At 55.2% G+C, this 20736-nt stretch overlaps 1 protein-coding gene across 6 annotated transcripts in view; it reads left to right on the forward strand.

Annotated features, from left to right (window-relative positions):
• Positions 1-20736, forward strand: part of LOC101604705 (TRIO and F-actin binding protein) — a 73297-nt gene that overhangs the window by 36198 nt on the left and 16363 nt on the right. For 5 of the 6 annotated variants that reach the window (XM_045151588.1, XM_045151591.1, XM_045151590.1 and 2 more), the window contains 6 exons: positions 2737-2874; positions 13405-13461; positions 17291-17359; positions 17462-17551; positions 17845-17954; positions 19792-20308. In XM_045151588.1, coding sequence (XP_045007523.1) covers positions 2737-2874; positions 13405-13461; positions 17291-17359; positions 17462-17551; positions 17845-17954; positions 19792-20308 — 981 coding nt within the window. The remainder of the gene's footprint in view (positions 1-2736; positions 2875-13404; positions 13462-17290; positions 17360-17461; positions 17552-17844; positions 17955-19791; positions 20309-20736) is intronic. The other variant, XM_045151592.1, reaches the window with a different exon arrangement.

The following is a 20736-nucleotide window of genomic DNA, read 5'->3' on the forward strand; positions in this document are numbered from 1 at the left end:
TCCAGGGTCCTGGAGGCTGGTGGAGATGTGTACAGGGAGCAGCCCCATCCTTCCCCTTGACCTGCAAACCGAGTGTTCTCAGAGGCAGCCTCCAGAGGACCGGGGCAGAGGCAGAGGCTGAGGTAGGCATGCCGGGACACCTGTGCTCCCTCCTGCAGTCCCCTGCGTCTCCTGACAAGCCAGAGGTGCAAGGAGCCCAAGTCTGGTCCTGCCACCGGTGTGAGCTGTGGGGACTCTGTCCAACCCCTCATTGTGCAGATGAGGAATCAGAAAAGGGACTTAACTAGGTCTCAGACGGTGTGTGACTGGACTCAAATTAGAACCCAGGACCCGGGATCCCCCCCCAGGGCTCCCTTTGCCCCCGACCCCCACTGCAGCTCCCTGCCTCTGTCTGATCTGTGCGCCTCACTATCTGCTTGGTGGCCAGCCTTTCCTTTCTTTCTCCAGCCACTAACTGGGGCTCTGACAACTGGGCTCTTCCTCTTTTCCGGATTATTTCTTCATGCTTCCTGGAGCCGGAGCTTAGCTTGGTTCACCAAAGAGGAACTAGCAACCCAGACAAAACTTCTCCACTTGCCCCTAGGCTGTCTGGCACGCGGGGAAGTGCTAAGACCCTCCTTCGTTCCCACGTGCAGACACTCAGTGAACGCTTTCTGTGTGCACGGTGCGGGTCCAAAAGGCACAGTGGCAGCTCCATGGGGTGGTCAGGACTGGGGGGGGTGAGGTCGTGGGGGCCACGCCTTTCCCCAAAGCCCTTGTGGACCTGTGCTCCAGGTCTTCAGGGTTCACTTTCAGAGAACCTGCAGGTCCCAGTGAAGAGGACACCTGGTCTCTGCCCACCCCCACCACTAACCTGCTCTGTGACTTTAACCAGTCCCTCTGCTTTGCTGGAGCCTTGGTTTCCCCAACAAGGATGACTTCAAACAGGGAGTGTTTGGGCCTCTGCCATGAGTGGCTGTGTTGGTCTGTGAATCATCTTCCTTTCATGTAAAGCCCTGAAGGCCAGGCAGGTGGCAGAGGTGACAAAAGTGGGAAATCAAGGCACATGTATGACTGTTGGTTCTGGACCATTGGTTGCTGTTGCCATGGGGCTGATGGGCCTAGAATTTCCATATCTTTAGGCATTTCAAGAGAAATAAGAAATAAGCATTTAATGACCTATGGATTAAATTTTTTTTTTTTTTTTGAGGTAGGGTCTTGCTGTAACCCAAGCTAACTTGGAATTCACTATGCAGTTTCAGGCTGGCCTTGAACTCACAGTGATCCTCCTACCTCTGCCTCCCAAGTACTGAGATTAAAGGTATACACCACCATGCTGGTGTGTGTGTGGGGGGGGAATGGGCTCACCTGCAGCCACTGCAAGTGAACTCCAGAGTCACGTGCTACTTTGTGCATCTGGCTTTACATAGGCACTGGGGAGTTGAACTTGGGTTTATGGGCAAACGCCCTATCCACTGAGCCATCTCTCCAGCCCTATATCTATGGATTAAAAAAAAAATATTTTAGATAGGGTCTCTGCCCAGGCTGACCTCAAACTCAATATGTAGCCAAAATAGGGCCTTGAAAAGAAGAGCTTTCCCCACAATGCACGACCCATATATCTCAACAAGGAGGGGCCAGTGGGGGGGAGGGTAGGTCACGGATGAGCCTAATAATGGGACCAAACTGCCTGTACTTGCAGAATAGAAAACTTATTTTAAAAAAATAAAGTGATAATAAAAAAAAAGAAAAGAAGAGCTTTGGAAGGTGGTCAGTAGAGCCACCACCGCTGGCTGGAGACCTGGTTGTGCAGAAGATGGGATGTCAGCAGTCCAAGGATCTGCTTCAATGGGCCGACTCACGACTTTTTATATATCTACTTATTTTTATTTATCTATTTGAGGGGGGGAGATGGGGAGAGAATGGGCACACTTAGGCCTCCAGCCCCTGCAAACAAACTCCTGAAGCATGTGCATCTCGCTTACGTGGCTCCTGGGAAATTGAACCAGGATCCTTTGGCTTTGCAGGCAAGCACCTTAACCGCTAAGCTATCTCTTCAGTCCCTGGCTCACTTCTTCCTTTTCTTTCTTTCTTTTTTTAAAAGATTTACAGAGAGCGTGAGAATAGGTGTGCCAGGGCCTCTAGCCACTGCAAACAAACTCCAGATGTATGTGCCACCATGTGCATCTGGCTTACGTGGGACCTGGAGAATTGAACCTGGGTCCTTAGGCTTCGCAGACATGTGCCTTAACTGCCAAGCCATCTCTCAGCCCTCCTGGCTCACTTCCTGCCCCAGGCAGGTTGCAGTTTGGTCCTGGTGGTCCCTGAAGGCAAGATTCTTCTGGGTCTAGAGGTCCCAGCCCAGCTCCCAAGTGTTGGGATGACAGGGGTGCATTATCATGCCTAGCTCAAATTTCTGGGTTATTAATATTAGAACTGAATACAAAATAACCAGCAAATCCCACATGGGTTGAGCATAAGTATGTGGTATGTACTCCTCCCCTTGGCCGTCTGTGGTTTGACTTTAGAGTGTGGGAGCCAGGTCCCCAAAGATGTGCAGAGCCCCATCTGCCATGTCAGCCAAATGCAACGCAGTAGGAACAAGTTAACCAGCTTTTGCCCTCGGCAGCTCTGGGAGGGGAGGGCAGTGGGAAACCTGGACCTTTGTGGTGGCAGACTGGTCACGGGAGGCTGAGGCCAGGGACATCCCATCCCATCAAAGGGACCATCCTGCCAACACTGGACCCTGTTTGACAGGCAGACAAGAGGCCAGCAGAGGGCAAGGCTGGGAGCCCGTTCAAGGGCCGACTGGTGACCTCATGGAGGATGCCCGGGGACCGGCTCGCGCTGTTCAATCCGTTCCTGCTGTCTCTGGGGGTCCTCAGTTGGCAAAGGGTAGGCTGGCTCCTGCGGGATTGGTGGGGTGAGGGTTGATAGAGAAGGAAAAGGGAAATGTAGTAGGCTAGCATTCATCAAGAAAGATTGGGGGGGCTGAGAAGGAGGGATGGGGGGTCCACACTGAGGGATGGGTACTAGTTATAGTTGGGAAGCTCCATGGGGCTCTGGAAGGTGGGATTTTGCCTGGGGTAGTTGGTTTTCTGGGTGAAAGGTGATTGGGTAATTTCTCTGGCCAATCAGTGGCTGCTCACCATTCCTAGCTAGCAAGCCTGGTGGGGGGAGGGGAGGACCTGCAGGGGCTCTGCTATTGCAAAGTGTGTCTCCGACCTGGGCCTGTGCCAGTTTAACAAACATCTGGCCTTACGTAACCCATCCACTGCCCAGAGAGGCCTGTAAACACTCGGGCCTCTGCTTGGGGCTTCCGCTGGGGCAGGGAGGGAGGGCAGCTGTGACTTATCCCTGCTGCCCCCTCCCTGGCTGTGTGCTCTGTCTCTGGGGGTCTCTTGCCTCAGTGATGCGTGGGCTCATTACTGTTGGCCGACGGCCTCTGGAGTGGCCAGGCCCTTTGGAGACTGAATGCCTGTTTTTCATGCTGAAGGGATGATGTCCCTTGGCGAGGGTTGCAGGTAAACTCACAAAGCCCTAGATGGCACCACCGTCTGTTGGGGGCAACCGACGGGGAGTCACAGGGCTACAGTGAGGGTGCAGGGAGCTCAGCACGCACAGAGGCCAGGGAGGACGTCAAACCACCGCTCCCCACATACTTCACTGTTTCCTCTCTGCTGCTCTGTGCGGCTGGGCCTCAAGGATGGCCAGGCACACATGGCTGTGAGACTTGTTAAAGGTCAGCAACATGTACCAGGGCTGGGAAGGGAGGCAGGAGGGCCTGGTAGAGAGAGGTGAGGTAAAGCTCTCAGGCTGGTGACGGCGATGGCGGCCATCACCTATGGCATGCCTTCTGTCCACCACCAGCGATGAACTCCAGATGCACGTGCCACCTTGTGCATCTGACTTATATGGGACCTGGAGAATTGAACCTGGGTTCTTAGGCTTCTCAGGCCATGTTCAGGGTCATGTTGTCTGTGTACGGATCACGAAGCAGAGTGGACAAAAGGAAAAGCCCCTTGCTCCAGGTCACACGTGAGCGCCGTTGAGACTCAGATCCTTCTGTGGTTGATCTCAGCATTACATATTTACAATTGCCATGACGCTGACCTCCCTGAGCCCTCTTGGGGACCTGTAGTCACTCTTGATGTTCCCCCACCAGGCACGCTGGTCGTTGCGAGGCTTGGTGGGTCTGGCGGCAGTGACCCTCTCCTCTGGGGACTAGGAGGTGTGGGCACCAGAGATGAGCCGTTGGGGGCCTCCTGAGGGTTGCTGAAGAGCTGGGGAACCTGCTGGAAGTCTGCCTCTGCCCCCAAGTGGCTGTGAGCTCTGGGCCATTGTCTCCCTTGATAAGCCTTACTTTAAGGTCCTCGCCTGAGATAGGGCTTGAAACCAGAGAACCTGAAGTTGGTGGCTCTGGTCTTTTGTCAGAGTCACAACTCACTCCTGGGCCCCACAACTGTGTTTCTTTTCTGTGGGCTTCAAGGGGGTGAGCTCTGGTCCACTCATTTGTGGATTCATTACTCAGGATGCACTTTGGGTCAAAGCCCCAGACTGCCTCCAAGATATAGAAAGCCACATGCCACCCCTGCCCACAAGGAGCACAGTGAGGCAAGGACACTGACATGCACCTGTGTAGAACACAGTGGACATTGCTGTGACAGAGGAAGAGGCGAGGGCAACGGGAGAGGAGACAGGTGCAGGGAACACTGGGAAAAGAGAGGGATTCAAGGAGCAGAGCGCAGAGTCAGCTTTGAGAGCACTGAGCGAGGAGCTGGACGCAGAAAATACCAGAGAAGGATTCAGATGCGAGGGACACAAAGCCAGGAGTCCGACGCAGGGAGTACGGACAAGGAGAAAGATGGAGAGAGCACTGGACAGAATCAGATCCTGGGAGCACTAAGTGTGGAGCTAGATTGAGAAGTACTAGGCAAGGAATCAGATTCAAGAACCCAGGACAAGTGCATAGATGTACTGAGCACTAGTCAAAGAGTCAGATACAGGGAGCACCAGGTCAGTCATGTGACTGTAGGGAACACTGAACGACGCATCAGAACATGCTGGTTCTGTTTGGACTGAGACTTGAAGAAGAAGAATTTCCAGGCAGTCTTTTGTGGGGGAGGGGAAAAGGGAAATTTGTGTGTGTGTGTGTGTGTGTGTGTGTGTGCGCGCACGCGCGCAGAAGACAGGAAGGGAAGTACTCATGGCAGTTGGTAGGTACAAAGGACTGGTCCTTCCAGGGGACAGAGATTCCAGGAGTATAGTATTGTGTAAGATGGGAAGAGCTGACCAGACAGGTGACAAAAGGATGCCAACTGGGCAGAATGTGGTGTGTGCTGGCATCTCTGAACGATGGCCAGACCTCACTCAGGTGAATTTCAAGGCCAAGAAACAGTAAGAGAGGGCTGGTGCTGTCCTTGGTGATGGGGGAGGGGGGCGTCTTCTGCTTGCTCACCCCCTCCCTAAGGACTGAAGGCCACTGAGGAGCACAGGGGAAGGTGAGAAGCACATGGGTTCTGGAAGGCCAGTGTCTAGCAGGGATGTCCAACCTTTTGAAATTGTGGTGCAGGGCACTGGTCTGTATTCATAGCTATCCTGGGACACATACGGACCCTGAGCACAGGTCGGACAGGCCTGGGCTTACTTGAAGCCTTGCCTGTCATGGTGGGGGAGGTTTTTAGTGGGAGATGCTGACAGAGAACTTGGCTCCCTGAACCTCCGGTTTCTTTTTTTTTAAAAATATTTAATTAATTTATTTATTCACTTAAGAGTGGGGGGAGGGAATATGGCACACTAGAGTCTCCAGCCACTGCAAATGAACTCCAGATGCATACGTCATCTTGTGCATCTGGCTTACATGGGTAGTGGGGAATAGAACCTGGGTCCTTAGACTTCGTAGGCAAGTGGCTCAACCACTAAAGCCATCTCATCAGTCCTGGACCTCAATTTCTTATCTGTGAAACAGGAATATTGATTACAAAAGCAGTGTTTACTTTTTCACAAAAGAGGGAGAGAGAAAATGGGCCTGCCAGGGCCTCTTGCCACTGCAGATGAGCTCCTCATGCATGCGTCACTTTGTACATCTGGCTTTACGTGGGTACTGACTGGGTAATTGAATCTGGGCCATCAGGCTTTGCAAGCAAGTGCCTTTAGTCACTGAGCAATTTCCCCATACCACAGTATTTATTTATTTAGTTATTTTGAGGTAGGGTCTCATTCTGGCCCAGGCTGACCTGGAATTAACTATGGAGTCTCAGGGTGGCCTCGAACCCATGGCATTCCTCCCAAGTGCTGGGATGAAAGGCGTGGGCCACCACATCCAGCTCAGCCATCATTTTTTTAAAAAAATATTTTATTTGAATGGTGTGGTCACTTGGGAGGCAGAGGTAGGAGGATTGCCATGGGTTCGAGGCCACCCTGAGACTCCATAGTGAATTCCAGGTCAGCCTGGGCTGCTTGGAAAACTAAAAAATATATTTTATTTATTGATTGATTTGAGAGACAGAGAGGGAGAGAGAGGGGGAGAAGGAAAGGGGGGAGGGGTGAATTGGCATGTCAGGGCCTCCAGACACTGCAAACATACTCCAGATGCATATATCACCTTGTACATCTGACTAATGTGGGTACTAGGGAATTGAACCTGGGTCCTAAGGCTTTGCAAGTAAGTGCCTTAACCGCTAAGCCATCTCTCCAGCTACCCCGCCATAATTTTATAAAAATATATTTTATGTATGTATGTATGAGACAGACAGATGGAGAGTATGGGCATGCCAGGGCCTCTAGCCACTACAAACAAACTCCAGGTGCATATACCACCTTGTGCATCTGGCTTATGTGGGTACTGGAGAATCGAACCTAGGTTCTTTGGTTTTGCTGGCAAGACCCTTAACTGCTAAGCTGTCTCTCCAGCCCCCAAGCCATCATTTTGAACCCCAAATTAAGATGGCAGAATAATTAAAACTGCAATTAATGCAGGCATCCCTGCCTCCATATAAGGTTAGGGATAAAGTTTGCTTTAGGTGTTTTACTCAGATTAAAGCTTCATCCTTACTTATAGCAACCTTATGGGTAATTGCATTAGCCCATTTTACAGAGGGTGAAATGGAGACAGAGAAAGTAGCTTGTTTAAAATAACACAGGCTCGAATGGCTATGCCACATCAGCTTCCACGTGCATTTAGTACCAAATTTCACAGGTCCTCTCTTCCGGGCAGTTTTAACAAACTGACAAGTGCTTTGGAAACACACCCAGAACTTTGTAACTGGTAGTCTGGCTTGTGAGATGGGGCATTTCGGAAGGCTTGACCACCCCAGAACTCATGTGGGGTGCAGCTTGAGTTGCTAGCCGATCTTTCTCCCTGCGTGACCTCGGGTACCTCGGCCCACCTCTCTGAACTTGTGTGTCTTCATAGGTAAAATAGGGACGCGAGCGCAAAAGCCGATTGCCCAGGTAACCAAATGGGGCCCACTGAGTCGATAAGTGCTGTGTGCTTGGTCCACGTCGCCACTCAACCAAGCGCCCTGACTGCGACGGGGGTGTCGGAGCTGGGGCGGGAAGCGGCCGGGGACGACCAGGGAGCCCCGCCCAGCCGCCCCCGCCGGACGGAGTCACCTGCACGCCGGCTCCTTCTTCCTTCCTCCCAGGGCGCCGGCGGCCCAAGCCGAGTCCGTCCTCCGGGCCGCCGCCCTCGCGCGCCCGTCCCGTCGCTCAAGCCCCGCCCCCGCCAGCCCTCATTGGCTGTTCCGCCGCCCCCGCCGCTGTTTGTCTCGGCGTCCTGCCCTCCCATTGGCCAGCCAGGGTCCTCCCAGGAAGTTTAAAAAAAAAAAAAGTTTTATGGGCGGATGGAAGGGGCCGGGGCAGCGGCGGCGGAGGGAAGGGCTGGAGCGGCGGCGGCGGCGGCGGCGGCGGCGGGCGGCCGAGAGGGGCGGCGGGCTGGCCGCGCCGCGGAGCCCGGCCCGAGAGCTCCTTGCAGCTAGCTTCCTGCGTCCAGTTCCCGCCGCCCCGGGGCGCCGCCATGACGGTGAGTGCCCCAGCCCGCGGTCGGCGGAGCGGGACCGGTGTGTGTGGGGGGGTCTCGGCCGGCCACACCTGTCTCCCTCCCCGCTGGAGTCAGGCCCCTCGATGGGCCGAAAGCTCCACAAGCTTCATCACTTTTATGGACGAACTCGGGGTGACACTTTCTCGGTCCCTGGGAGCCCCCCTCCCCCCGATGGACAGCACATCGCCCAGGCTGGCTTGTCCTGGGTCTGGGTTGTTGTCGGGGTGGGAAGAGGCGCTCCCCCAACCCCCCGATGGGGCAGTCGGGTCGTGCTGATCTGGCCTGGCCTGGGAAGGCTGGCTGTCCATGTGGGCGCTGCCCGGAGGTTGGGGGTGAGAAGGGTCCGGCCCCGCCCACCCCGTCCCAGGGGCGTCTGAAGCAGGCCAGCCCGCTAGTAGCCCGGGGCGGGGGGTTGCATTTCTTCTCTAGGAAGTGGACTCTGTTAACCAATGCCTGTGCCTCAGTTACCCTATCCAGCCGTACGGTGGAGTCTAGCTCGCCCCATCTCACAACCAGGTGAACTGGAGCTTGGGGAGGGAAGAAGTAGCCCCCCTTTCCAGGTCAGCCTTGCCACCTCACCGTGATGGTCTCGAAGGGAGATGTGGGGCTGCTTTTCCCTTTCTGGCTAGTGCCCCAGACAGACTCTGAGAGAGCTTGGTGGTTCTCCTGGGGTTGGGAGGAGGATGAGCCAGGGTGTGTATGCACATGCGCATGTCTGCTCTCTACGGAGTTCAGGCCTGGTGAAGGGTGGGCTGGGCTGCTGGGGGGGGCGTGGCTTGTGGGGCCCCTATCCCCGCGTATGTGCTGACCTGGCTCTGCTGCCTGGACTTCCTCGGCCTCCGCACATCCTGCCACCTCCCCGCTGGCCCTTCCTGGCGTCTGCAGCCTCCCCTTCCCCGTCAGGGAGCCGAAGGATGTGGGCGGAGGAACTGAAGCAGTGTCATGGGCCAGGGGGAGGTGGTCGCATGGTCCACTGGGAGCCTAGTACTGGGCACTGTCACATTACCAAATCTTTTAAGGTTGGTGGTATTATCCCCATTAAACAGTTGTGGAAACTGAGGTGCAGAGGGCTAAGTATGATAGCCCTGATGATGCAGTTTGGTCCTGGCTCTGCCAGAATTTGTATCTAGGTCTGTCCCAGTTTACTTTCTGGGAAGAGATAAGAAATGTACACAGTAGCCACTCCCCAGGAAGCGCTGAGCAAGGGCGAGGCCGCTAAACACAGCTTGTGCACCTGCATGTGTGAGCGGGTGGCAGGCATGACATGCATCCTTGCTGGTGGGAAGAGGGCTGCTCAGAGGATATGTCTTGTGATTGTGGACTTTGTCAGGTGGAGACGGCCTGCAGAGAAGGGCAGAGCAGTGTGGATGAAGGCTGGTGGTCATCTTGGAGGTGCTGAGCGCATAGAGAAGAGACCTGGGAAAGCACTTTGGGCTTTAGTTGGGGGCAGTGGGAAACCATGAATGGCTTTTGAGCAGAGAGGAGGCTCCTGGTCCTCCGTTCACAGTGCTCCCTGGGCATCCCTGGTCCTCCGTTCACAGTGCTCGCTGGGTGTCTCTGGTCCACCGTTCACAGTGCTCGCTGGGCGTCTCTGGTCCTCCGTTCACAGTGCTCCCTGGGCATCCCTGGTCCTCCGTTCACAGTGCTCGCTGGGTGTCTCTGGTCCACCGTTCACAGTGCTCGCTGGGCGTCCCTGGTCCACTGTTCAAACTTGAGCCTGTTCCAAGTCCTGTGCCACCTTCACAGCCTCTTCCTCTTCCTACTCTGAGCTTGGGGTTTTGGACTGACAAGTGACTGGGATGGGTGGTTTCTTAGCTTTAGGGAGCTGGTGAATCCAGATCCTTTTCCACCGCGTCTTACCTTAACCCAGCACAGCTTTGCTGAGGAACCTTGTTCTGCAGCCACCGCCAGCATCAAATTATATACTTGTTCTCTTGTTTACTGTCTGTTTCTCCTAAGCCCCACTGGGGCATGGGCCGTGGCTCTTGTTCATAGCTGATTGCTTGCCTTACAACAGTGACTGGTACCTTTAAAAGGGGGCTTAAAAAAAAAAAAAAAGAGGATCTGAGCCCAGGTCTGAACTGGGTCCTGAACAGCTCACTTGGAGGGAAAAGTAAAGGGCTTGAGGCAATCCAGATGCAGTAGGGTTCTCTGCGGGGAGTTGTGGGAGGCAGCTGAGGGGTGGGCCATGTGGGGTAAGTAGTGGGAATGGGCATTAGATACCAGTAGGGATGTCTGAAGGCATGGGCAGGGACTCACTTGGCCAGGGGAGGAGGAAGCTGGGCACTGCAGGCTGAGGAACAGCAGGTGTGAAGGGCTCATGGTCTAGAGGTCTGTGAACACAGTGTGGTAGTGTAAATAGAGACCCTCATCAAGCAGGAAAAAATCCAGGCTGGCAGGGGGTGGAGTTGAAGAACTTTTGCCATCCTAAGAGGATCCCCTAGGCAGAGTATGTTTAGAGGGGTCTGTGGCTATGGTCCAGGAGGGAGGCAGGGCTGACCTGTAGCCAAGGATAGGGAGGACATCAGAACCTATGGCTTTTCCTCACAAAATGGAGGAGCTGGGCATCCTGCAGGTGGAGAATGGGCAGCTGGGCCTGAGGAGCTAGGGGAGGTGGAAGCTATGGAGATGTAACTTGTAACACCTTTATTTATTTATTTGAGAGAGAGAAAAAAAGGTAGATGAGCTGGGCGTGGTGGTACACACCTTTAGTTCTAGTACTCAGGAGGCAGAGGTAGGAGGATAGCTGTGAGTTCGAGGCCACACTGGCAATAGAGTGAATTCCAGGTCAGCCTGGGCTAGAGTGAAACCCTACCTTGAACAACCAAAAAACAAAAGAAGAGATAGATAGAGAGAGGGAGAGAATGGGCACACCAGAGCCACTGCAAATGAACTCCAGATGCATGTGCCACCTTGTAAGTCTGGCTTTATGTGGGTCCTGGGGAATCAAACCCAGGTGCTTGGGCTTTGCAGGGAAGTGTCTTAACCACTGGACTATCTCTCCCACCTTTGTTACACCTCCTCCTCCTTTTTTCTGAGGTAGAGTGTCACTCTAGCCCAGGCTGACCTGGAGATCACTATGTAGTCTCAGGGTGGCCTTGAACTCATGGTGATCCTCCTACCTCTGCCTGCCTCCTGAGTGCTGGGATTAAAGGTGTGTGCCACCACCACACCTGGCCTTCGCTTCATCTTTTGATCCTGACCATAGGTTGCCCCACCTGAGAGTTTAAAAACTCCACTCTGGTGCTGGGGAGGCAACACAGTGAGTAAAGCACGGGCTCTGCACGTGAGAGGGGCCGAGCTCGCCTCCCCAGGACCCGCACAAAACTGGAAACGAGTGAGTGCCTTTATCCCAGCACTCGGGATAGGGAGAGGAGACGGGAGCTCTTGGGCCAGCTAGCCTGGCATGGGCAGCAGTGGATAAGAGAGCTCCCTCCCTCAAGCAAGGCTGAAGGCAAGCACTAGCCCCCAAGGTTGTCTTCTGACCTCCCTGCACAAGCCATAACACACGTGGGCCTACACACACACGCACACACACACAGATTTAAAAACAAAAACAAAAACTCAAGCTGGCGTGGTGGCACACGCTTTTAATTCCAGCACTTGGGAGGCAGAGGTAGGGGAATTGCTGTGAGTTCGAGGCCAGCCTGAGACTACATAGTGAAATTCAGGTCAGCCTAGGCTAGAGTAAGACCTTACCTCGAAAACCCAAAAAATCAAAAAATAAAGAAAAAAACCACCTCAAAAGCAAACAGAAAACCTCACGTTGACCCCTCCTCTCCCTCTGTGGCATGCCTCACATCAGCACTGGCCTCTGGAGGGTCACCTGGCCGCCAGTCCCCTGGGGAAGGGGAGGGCCCCCAATCTTTGGCCACGTCAGGCAGCTAGGGCTCAGAGAAGGGATGTAACCTAGGAAGGCCACAGCCACTTCGCTTCCTAGTCAGCCATCGGGGTCGCTACCCGTCATCATGGCCAGGCAGCATCCACGGCCCTAGACCTCTTGGCTCCTCATGGCCAGATTGGGGTTAGGTGATCTGTCCTAAAGCATAGGAATTTAGACCAGGGAGGTGGAAAGATCTTTATTCTGCCATTTTTCCAGAGGCCTGCTGGCCAGGTCTCTGTGCCAGGCCCTTGGGGTATCCTAGGCTGAGGGGAAATGGAGCCAGATAGGGCTGGTCATCGTCTTCAGTCCTAGCTGCCTTGTCAAAGGTGAGTGGCAGATCAGCAGAACAGAAAGCAAACAGTACACACACAGCCCCAGGGCTTCCTGGTTTGGAGCCTAGCCCGTCTCCTCCCGCAGCCTGGTATGTGATGTGAGGGAGCCCTGACATGGCTGTGGATGGTCATGGCCCAAGCCCTTCTTAGCCCATTTCCTCCACGTGAGGAGAATGGGGCTGTCTGGAGGTAGGCAGGTCTGGAGAGGTGACCAGGTCAGGTGGTTCTGGTTTCCAGCTGTCGCCGCCCACCCTACCGAGCTGTGCCGCCAGCTCCCTCTGTGCAACCAGACACCTTGGCCTGGTGCGGCCTCGATGTAGGCGCTGATAGGTGGGCTCAGAGCCATGGCAACAGGTGGCCACCTCCTCCCTGCTGGTTCGCCCAGCCTACCCTGCTCTTCTTGCCTGTGGGCCCCGAGTTGAGGTCGCAGAGGGTCTGGGACCCAGACAGGAGAGGGTTACAGGGGGTAGGGAGGTCGGATGGCTGGTGCCCTCCAGATGGGCAAGGCAGGAAAATGCCAGGATGAGCAGCTTCTTGTGATGGGCCTGGGAGGGGCTGTCTAGCTCACAAGCCCCTGTGGAACATGCTGCAGCCGGGCTCTGGCAGGATCCTGCAGGTGGGTCTTATCAGGGTGTAGGTGCCCTCTTCCCTGGGAAACTTGGTGGCAGGGAGAACCAGGGGTTTTTCTGACCCCAGCCTTGGACTCTTAAGAGACGAGGGGAGCACAGGACCAGTTGGAGGGTCAGTGGTGGGGCTAGATGGAGCATCAGGCATATTCCTCATGGGCCACCTGAGCCTTGTCACAGAGGACCTGGCCATTTGCTGGCCAGTGCTTCAGACTGCGCTCCCTAGGACTCCCTTTACCAGCCGGGTTCCCTCACCTACCATGTGTGGGGGCAGGGAGCTGGACATCTGGGGTGTATATGTCAGTCACTCAGCCTAACCTCCCGGCTCTCAGAGGATGCCGGATACTGGGAAAAGGGGCCAGAATTTCCTCAGTGGCTGGGAACCTGTTTGGTTTTGGGTGGGAGTTTCTCTGGGGCCAGAGTCCTCTCTCTCAGCCACCTAGGACCTCGGTGTCACAGGTTTCAAGAGTGGCTGCCCCTTCCCTCCCCCGCAGCCCAAGCACCTTTCTGTTGGGCCTGATCCATCTCCTCATCTCCCCACAGCCCGACCTACTCAACTTCAAGAAGGGATGGATGTCAATCTTGGATGAGCCTGGAGAGGTACGAGGCTGGGCAGGAGGGGCGGCATTGGCCTGCGCTGATGCAGGGCTTCTGAGGAGAAGGGTTAGGTGTAATATTCACTAGGGTTAGGTGTGAGTTCAAGGTGAGGACCAGCTAAAACCTCAGGGGAGGGGGGGAATGTATTTCTTTTTCTTTTTCTTTTAATGAGAGAGAGCACACGAGAGAGATAGACAGGGAGAGAATAGGTGTGCCAGGGCCTCCAGCCACTGCAATTGAACCCCATACACATGCGCCATCTTGTGCACATGTGCGATCTCGTGCATCTGGCTTATGTGGGAACTGGAGAGTCTAACATGGGTCCTTAGGCTTCACAGGCAAGCATCTTCACCACTAAGCCATCTCTCCAGCCCAGGGTATCCATTTCTGGTCCAGTGGAAGGGAAGCCCCGCTGAATAGGTGGGAGGACAGACTTCTGGCCATCTGCCTCCTGAGTCCATGGCCTGTAAGTCACAGGATGGAGGCCTCCTTGCCATGTACATCCAACCCTCCCCTTCGGCTCTCCCAAAGAACTTTTTGGCCCTCTTGCCTCATGACAACTCTGACTGGGAATATGAGGGGAGGGTTTGGGGTGAAGGGTTCATGGAGATCATGTGACCTGAGTTCTTCATGTTCCCAGACTCGGCCATGGGCCTGGAGCACAGGCTCAGGAGTCTCCTCAACCTGGGACTCCATTGGTTGTCATAGCCTCAACCTGGGTCTCAGTAACCAAGTCTGGTCTGTGGGCATGATGGATGAGGAGTGGAGAACAAAGTCATAGAGTTCATAGAAGGTGTGTACGTAGGTGGTCCCACAACCCTGGAAGCCTGCTGGGAGCTCAGCCCATGGCCCTCCATCTCTCTAGTATCTGTCCTTAGAACCATCTGCCCAGAGCTATTCACCAGCTCTGCTCTTTCTGCTGCCGGGCAGGAGCCTGAGAGCTGAGCTGGCTTCCAGCCCACTCAGCCTGCATGTGCCCGTGGCTCAGGTCTGTGTGCCGCCTGCATGCCAGGCAGGGCTCCGAGCCAAGGGGAATCGCATTGTGTTTCCTGCCCACGCGCTTTATTCCCCACAGCCCGCAGCCTTCCGTCCCTGCTGCTTGCCCGCTGTCCCCTGGCGGCTGCTCTCCAGGCTCACATAAGGCCTGGCACTCCGCCAGTGACCCCTTCCTGGCCTCCCCACCCAGGGTCCCTGGAAGGCAGAAAGATTACGGGCCCCACCCAGAAGAGGCCATTACTCATGGCTTTTTCATGGGCTTTGGAATGTCCGAGCTGGAAAGGCTCTGGGACTGCAGCCAGCCCGGCCCCTTGTGCACAGGATGGGAGGCAAGCCCACAGGGTGAGAGCTCTTCCAGGCCGAGTGGTGCCCTGGGCAGCCCAGGTTTAGAACCAGGTGCCTGTGACTCACAGCTCCATTAGCTCCTATTGCAGACCGTGATAAACATCCCCAGACAGGCCATGAAACAACGTGCCACAGAACCTGTCACCCTTCTTTTGTTTTGTTCGAGGTAGGGTCTCGCTCTAGCCCAGGCTGACCTGGAATTCACTGTGGAGTCTCAGAGTGGCTTCAAATTCACGGCGATCCTCCTACCTCTGCCTCCCAAATGCTGGGATTAAAGGAGTGCGCCACCACGCCTGGCTCCCCGTTGCACTTTGCAGAGAGGCACTTGAGGTCCTGGGTGACACCCCCATTCACTCAGGGAGCAGGATGGTCCTCAGTGACTGGCCTTCTGGAACAGCTCCCTCCCCAGCCTGTGCCAGTTTGTATGCCACATGCTGGGAGAGTCACTGGAAGGGCACTTTTCCCTCACAGAAGGCTCAGGGACTTTTTTAGTAACCCTCCTGAACAGGGCAGAAGACTGGGGCTCAGAGAAGTGGAAAAACTCACTAAAGGCACATAGGCGGCGAGGGAACCATTGCATGCCAGGCGCTTGGGTGCTAAGCCCTATTTCTCAGGGCATGGTGTGAAAGAAGCGTCACCCTGACTTACTGGGTCCTGGAGGAAAGGACACAAAGTCAGTGCAGGCAGGCCTTGGTGACGTGGAGGAGCCTCGGAGCCGACTGGGAGACATGCTCTGACCATGGCAATGAGCTGCTCCCAACTGCCAGTCTAGTGGAGTGGCTCCAGCCCAGAGGAAGGCTGAGGTTGGCATTTGGGACATTATGGGTTTGATGTCCCTGCCCCCTTCCTACATGTCTTGCCAACCTAACCTTGGCTCCCGACAGAGAAATGCCCAAACTGAGAATCACAAATGTGCAGATTAATGCATTCTCACAGCAGGGTGTGAATAACCAGCACACAGGGAGAAACACCGGGCTGCACTCAGTTATTGCCCCAGGCCTCTTTCCACTTCTGTCTGGGAGATCTTTATCCTTGATCCCCGTGGCAGTCCAGTGGGCATATGGAAAAAGCCTGGTGGGGTTCTGGCCCCATTCAGTCCCTGACTTGCTAGGCATTTGACCTCATACCAGCCCCACCCCCTCCCTGTCTGCACTAGGGAAGGGTGCTCATTGAGTTTCGAGTACTTCAGAGAGATCTGAGATGGGCCAGGGATGTAGCTCAGTTGGCAAGAGTGCTTGCTGAGCCGGCATGAAGCCCTGGGGTTCAAGCCCCAGGACCACATAAAGTGGGTATGGAGGCAGTTGGACCTGAAAGGATACATGAGATCCTGTTTTTTTTTTTCCCCCCGAGGTAGAGTCTCACTCTGGTCCAAGCTGACCTGGAATTAACTATGTAGTCTCAGGGTGGCCTCGAACTCATTGCAATTCTCCTATTTCTGCCTCTGGAGTGCTGGGAATAAAGGCATGTGCCACCATGCCCAGCGAGATCCTATATTTTCCTTTTTTGGGGGGAGGATTTCGAGGTAAGGTCTTGTTTGTTTGTTTGTTTGTTTATTTATTTATTTATTTGAGAGTGACAGACACAGAGAGAAAGACAGATAGAGGGGGAGAGAGAGAATGGGCGCGCCAGGGCTTCCAGCCTCTGCAAACGAACTCCAGACGCGTGCGCCCCCTTGTGCATCTGGCTAACGTGGGACCTGGGGAACCGAGCCTCGAACCGGGGTCCTTAGGTTTCACAGGCAAGCGCTTAACCGCTAAGCCATCTCTCCAGCCCAAGGTCTTGTTTTGTTTTGAGGTAGGGTCTCACTGTGGCCCAGGCTGACCTGAAATTCACTATGTAGTCTCGGGGTGGCCTTGAACTCATGGCAATTTTCCTATCTCTGCCTCCCCAGGGCTGGGATTAAAGGCATGCGCCACCACGCCCAGCTCATTTGCTTATTTTGCTGGAGAGAGAATGGGCATGCTAGGGCCTCCAGTGACTGCAAAAGGACTACAGATGCATGTGTCACCATATGCATCTGGCTTACATGGCTACTGGAGATTTGAACCTGGGTCCTTAGGTTTTGCAGGCAAACGTCTTAACTGCTAAGCCGTCTCTCCAGCCTGAGATCCTGTCTTTGAAAAATAAAACAAACAGGGTTGGAGAGACGGCTTAGCTGTTAAGTGCTTTACCTGTGAAATCTAAGGACCCCAATTCTAGGCTCGATTCCCTAGGACCCACGTAATCCAGATGCACAGGTGGCACATGCATCGGGAGTTTGTGCAGTGGCTGGAAGCCCTTTGCACCCATTCTCTCTCTCTGCCTCTTTCTCTGTCTGTCTGTCTCTCAAATAAATAAAAATAAACAAAAAATAAAAAAAACAAACATCCAGAGGGGTCTAGAAGCAGCAACAAACCAGTTGCTTCTCCTTCTAGCTCTGAGAGTGGGGGACACACGCACACATAGGCTCCTTCCTTCCCCTGCCCCTTGCTTACTGTCCCCTCCTTCACAGTGGAAGAAACATTGGTTTGTGCTGACGGATTCAAGCCTCAAGTATTACAGAGACTCCACGGCCGAGGAGGTGAGGCAGTTGGGTGTGAGGGCCCTGAAAGGGGCCTGGCCGGGGTCAGCACAGCGGGGCTCCCAGGGCCTGTGTGGATGATGGTGGGTCCTTTGGCTCTAGGCAGATGAGCTGGATGGCGAGATTGACCTGCGCTCCTGCACGGACGTCACGGAGTACGCGGTGCAGCGCAACTATGGCTTCCAGATCCATGTGAGGCTGCACGCAGAGAGGGAGGACCTGGGCGGGTGGTGTTGACCATGACTCACTCATTTACCCAGAGACCCGGCCTTAGTCAACAGTTCTGATGCCAACTAAATGCATCTAGGGAGACCTGAAGCCAGGAGTGTTCTCTGTAGGCTGGCAGAGAAGGTTTCACACCCTGTGCCTACACTTCAAGACCCTAGATCTTCTCTTGGGAAGGAAGGGCTGCCTTCCTGGGTTCCACAGGAGGAGGGAGTATAGCGCTGGCCATGTGGCAACCTATGTGTGGGGTACACTTGCAGACCAAGGATGCTGTTTATACCTTGTCGGCCATGACCTCAGGCATCCGGCGGAACTGGATCGAGGCCCTAAGGAAGACTGTGCGTCCAGCTTCAGCTCCAGATGTCACCAAGTATGTGCTGGACTGGGCTGGGCTGGAACCCACATGGGAGGCATTTACTCTGTGTCCCTGAATGGGGTTCTGGGCACACACCTGAGGGCCTTGTGGCTGTACCTGCTGGGCCTCAGCAATGCAACAGGGAGAGAACAGTGCCCACCCTTGGCATTTACCCAGAAGTGCATTGAGAACTTGAGTTTCAATCTGTCATCCCCTCATGCCCCCTTCTATCCTGAACGAGTGGGAAGGGACCTTGGTGCTTTAGAGAACAGGCCTGTGCTAAGGAGAAGCCAGGTGCTCTGGCCTCTGTGCACACCTCTCCAGGGTGGGGGCTGGGGGCTGCTTGCTACCAGGTAACAGAGCCCTCTGGGAGCTGGGCTTGCAGGTGCTGGGCGGCAAGAACAGCGTGTGCCATTGAAGGATGTTGCTCAGCATCCCCAGGTCTGGTCACGCTGCGCTGTTCAGCCGGAGGTCAGTGACTTTCCCGTCTGCATTTTAGACTCCTCCCCTGTCAGGGTGGACAGCATATCCGATGTGTGTGCGTGCACGCACAAGTGCACAGAGCCCTTTGCAAACTGAAGTACTGTGCTTTTGGGCTGTAGTTTAGTATAGGCTCGGATGCTTTAACGACCAAACCACATACAGTGGCTTAAGCCAGATGAGCATGTGTTTCGGTTTCAAGCTCAGTCCAGACGCATGCAGTGCAGGCCTGGTAGGCAGTTCCCAGCCCCAGCTCGGCCTCCAGAGCAGAAGGGACAGCCTTGGTGCTCAGAACCTCTGCGAGGAGCCAGGCTAGGATCACCCAGCCCTTTAGAGGGAGCTTCCTCTCATATCCTGGGTGGGTGCGCGCACGCGCACGCATGTGTATGTGGATGCATGTGTGTGCTGGTGTGGGTACATGTGTGGAGACCAGAGGCTGACATCAGATGTCTTCTTTGATTGCTCCCCATTTTATTTGCTGAGCTAGGGTCTCCCTGAACCCAGAGTTCACCAACTCCACTACCCCAACTGGCTCGCCCAGGCTTGCCTATCCCTGCCTCCAGAGCACTGGGATTCCAGGGAGGCTGCCACAAGCCACGCCGCACTTACACGGGGACTGGGAATCCCGCATGCTTGCATGGCAAGAGCCTTACCCACTGAACCATCTCCGCCCTGTTTCATGCTTTTTTGTTTGTTGTTCACAGTAGGGTTTTGCTCTAGCCAAGGCTGACCTGGTCTCAGGGTGGCCTCGAATGCATGGCAATCCTTCTATCTCTGCCTTCCAAGTTCTGGGATTAAAGGCGTGTGCCACCACGCCCAGCCTGTTAATGCTTTTTAAAAATATTTTATTTTTTTATTTATGTGACAGAGAAAGAGGGGGAGGGCATGCCAAGGCCTCCAACCACTGCAAACAAACTCTAGACACGTGTGCCCCCTTGTGCATCTGGCTAACATGGGTCCTGGGGAATTGAACCAGGGTCCTTTGGCTTTGCAGGCAGATGCCTTAACTGCTAAGCCATCCCTCCAGCCCTGTTTTATGCTTTTAATAATGACACATACATCAGCATTTGCAAAAGACCGCCTGGTTGCTTTGAGCATGTTCACTCGCCAAGTCTTCGCATCCATGCTATGTGAGGCATTGCTCTCCAGTGTTGCAGGTGAGGTGACTGAGGCTCCAAGAGGGGAAGCTAGACCTCTGCTGTGGCCAGTGATAGTGCTAGGATGTCCCCAGTGTCAGGTGGGGCTGCTTGCTCCCCTGGGTTCTGTGTCCAGCCTCTGGCATGGGGCCTGACACATGAGTGACCCTCCCAAACTGCTCCCGTGGCACTGCATGGGCAGGGTCCCTCCTAATGTGGCTCTGCTGGCACTCCAGGCTCTCAGACTGCAATAAAGAGAACACACTGCACGGCTACGGCACCCAGAAGGGCTCGCTGAAGGTGGGCGAACAGCGGACAGGCTCTGAGGTCATCAGCCGGGGTGGTCCTCGCAAGGCCGATGGGCCACGGCCGTCCCTGGACTACGTGGAGCTTTCCCCAGTGACTCAGGGCTCCCTGCAGCGCGCCCGCACCCTGCCCCGCGCTGCTGAGCGCCCGGCCAAGCAGGAGGAACTGGAGCGGGACCTGGCACAGCGCTCTGAGGAGCGGCGCAAGTGGTTTGAGGCCACGGACAGCAGGGCGCCAGAGACACCTGGCAGTGAGGGGCCGCGCCGGGGCCTGGGCGCCCCCCTGACCGAAGACCAGCAGAGCCGGCTCAGTGAGGAGATTGAGAAAAAGTGGCAGGAGCTGGAGAAGCTGCCCCTGCGGGAGAACAAGCGAGTGCCACTCACTGCCCTGCTCAACCAAAGCCATGGTGGTCGCCGGGGTGAAAGCCACGAAGCCCTGGAGAAAGAGGTGGGCACCTCCTCCACCAGCCCCTCCCACCCTGTGCGCATGCCCTGCCATTTGTCTTGGACTCTGTAGCGAGGGGGGTCACTCTCTGGAACCTCAGGCTCCTCGCTGGGCACTCTTCCTCCCTGGCCGTTGGTGTTTGCTTCACGGTCCCTCCCTTTCTGATCACGGGGCGGGATGAGGGAAGCCATTCCTTCGTCATCCTCGCTCCTATCTCTTCATCCCCTAGGGTAGACCGCCACACTGTCACCCATGGGAAAGGCAGACAGGATGGCCCCACCACCTTCACGCATTAGTGGACAGTCGTGACTGTGTGGTGCTGATGCCGTCACTGTCCAGTTGCCTGTGAGCCAGAGCTCTCCATGGCATGGACCTGGTCATCCCAGAGCCAACCAGAGAGAGTGTCACCCTTGTCTGTGCCTCCAAGGAGG

This window comes from Jaculus jaculus, chromosome 6, assembly GCF_020740685.1.
Source record: "Jaculus jaculus isolate mJacJac1 chromosome 6, mJacJac1.mat.Y.cur, whole genome shotgun sequence".
Taxonomy (NCBI): domain Eukaryota; kingdom Metazoa; phylum Chordata; class Mammalia; order Rodentia; family Dipodidae; genus Jaculus; species Jaculus jaculus.